This window comes from Cystoisospora suis (genome assembly GCF_002600585.1).
Source record: "Cystoisospora suis strain Wien I chromosome Unknown contig_3539, whole genome shotgun sequence".
In the NCBI taxonomy this organism is placed as follows: Eukaryota; Apicomplexa; class Conoidasida; order Eucoccidiorida; family Sarcocystidae; genus Cystoisospora; species Cystoisospora suis.
The window spans coordinates 766-2,705 of NW_027156334.1; the positions used below are offsets into that span (position 1 = coordinate 766).

At 45.1% G+C, this 1,940-nt stretch overlaps 1 protein-coding gene across 1 annotated transcript in view; it reads left to right on the top strand.

Moving 5' to 3' along the window:
• Positions 1–1,827, top strand: part of CSUI_006878 (iq calmodulin-binding motif domain-containing protein) — a gene marked incomplete at its 3' end in the record, with an annotated part of 2,530 nt that extends 703 nt beyond the window's left edge. Inside the window, exons 2-3 of the mRNA XM_068067029.1 lie at positions 399–1,513; positions 1,587–1,827. Of these exons, the coding sequence (XP_067920995.1) occupies positions 399–1,513; positions 1,587–1,827 (1,356 nt within the window). The remainder of the gene's footprint in view (positions 1–398; positions 1,514–1,586) is intronic.
• Positions 1,828–1,940: the final 113 nt, after the last annotated feature.

Sequence of the window (1,940 nt, forward strand, 5' to 3'; positions counted from 1 at the left end):
GATGTATAGCTGTATAGATGTATGTTGGTACAGTTTCTTTCTCTATTGATATCCGGGAAGCGACAGGTCCATTGAGAGGAGTGAGAGAGGCTTATGAGACCAGGACTTCAGACTCTCAGCTTTTCCCCCTCTCTTCGTATTCTTCTTCCAGATTTCTCCTTTTGTCCATCAATCCTGACACCTCGCTTTACCAGAATAGTTTGTATGTGTATCTGTATGTACATATGTATCTTTACGTTGTGACTCTCGTTGATGTCTGCTATGTGGATATCTAGATATGTATGTGTATATGTCGACTATCCTTGGAGGACGTTTCCTCACTCGCAGTTTCTCCCCTCCTTTTTCAATAGTGGGGTTGTTGTATGTCTATCATGCCTGCATGCGTGTGTGGGATACAGAAGCATCATTTAGTCCATCTCTTATGTCGATACTTCGATACATACAACGGCACTCCTCCTAATTCAACTAGTCAGATGCCTCAGCGTACATCTTCATCTTCAGCTTCCTTCTGCAAACCTGATCATGGTTCGTCTTCTTCTTCTTCCTCTTATCAGCATCTCCATCCTTCACAAGCTCAGACAGCTATTGTAGAGCCTATGTATACATCTCCCTTTCCTGCTTGTTCTTCTTCTTCTTCTTTCTTTCCGTCTTCTTCGTCTTCTTTCTTTCCTTCTTTCTCTCCATTTCCATACCCCGGAAATGGTCTCTACCACACATCATTACAACTCTCACCTCCCCCTGCACTCCACATCTCTACAGGACAAAAGTTCTATCCACCACCTCCTTCTTCTTCCCACCCTATTCCTTCTTCTTCTTCTTCTTCTCTTTCCCAAGATGATCCTGTTGCTTCCCGTCCCTCTCATCTTCAGTATCATGGGGTGGGAGAAAAGAGAGACCATCGAGATAGAATCACACCATGGAAAGAGAAAGGCGGAGATTCCTCGGGGTGTACATACACCACGAGAGTCCCTAGTAGTAGCAGTAGTAGCAGTAGCACAAGCGATAGAACCCCAGAAAGTCATTCCAACGTGAAAGAGCGTCTTCCCTCCGAGTTAGGACTCAGGAGCCGAACGGGGGGAGAAGAGCCTTCTTCTTCTCTTGTCGGCCATGATAGCCGTCATCTCTCTTGTTCTTTCTCTTCTTCTGCTCCTCGTCCTCATGAGGACGAGGAGCAGAAGAAGAGAAAGACGGAGAACTGTGATACTTCTGACCAACAAGGAAAGAAGAAAAAGCATGAGCTCCTCTGGCTAGATGGAAAGAATGTCCGGTGGTTCAACGAAGAACTCCTAAGAAGACTAGAAGAAGAGCAAGCCAAGAGAAAGCAAGCTGAGGAAGAACAACTCAAGCAAAGCCAACTGCATGCAGTTCGATGTGTACAAAGAGCATGGCGTCTCTACGCTCCAAGAAGAAGATGGAGACAACTCGAGAAACGTCTTCGCAAAGAACTTCTCAGTCAAAGAAAGCCTTCGATGAAGGAAAGAAGAAGGACAGATGCAGGAGAAAGCACGAGTAGGTCAACAGATACAACTGAAGGAAAGACACGAAGAGACGGAGACACGGACAGTGGAGANNGAAAGCACGAGTAGGTCAACAGATACAGCAGCACAAGAAGTAGAAGAGCCTATAGAACGTCTTCGACATCATTTCTCTTCTCGAAACGCGTCAAAACTCTTTGAGAAGGACACAACAAAGTATGAGAAGGAGAAGAGAAAAGGAGAGAACAGAGAGGAAGTCGAAGAAGAGAAGACGAAGAGGAGAAGATTCAGGAAGGAAATGAAGGCCGCACAACGGATACAAGCCATCTATCGTGGGTATCGTGTACGACGAATTCTCACTCGAGTCACCGTAAGGAAAAAAGAGAAATACTAACAATGATGACACAAAGCAGACTTATCAACTGCCCTCAAACAAGAGTCTCCTATCTACATCTATCTATCTAT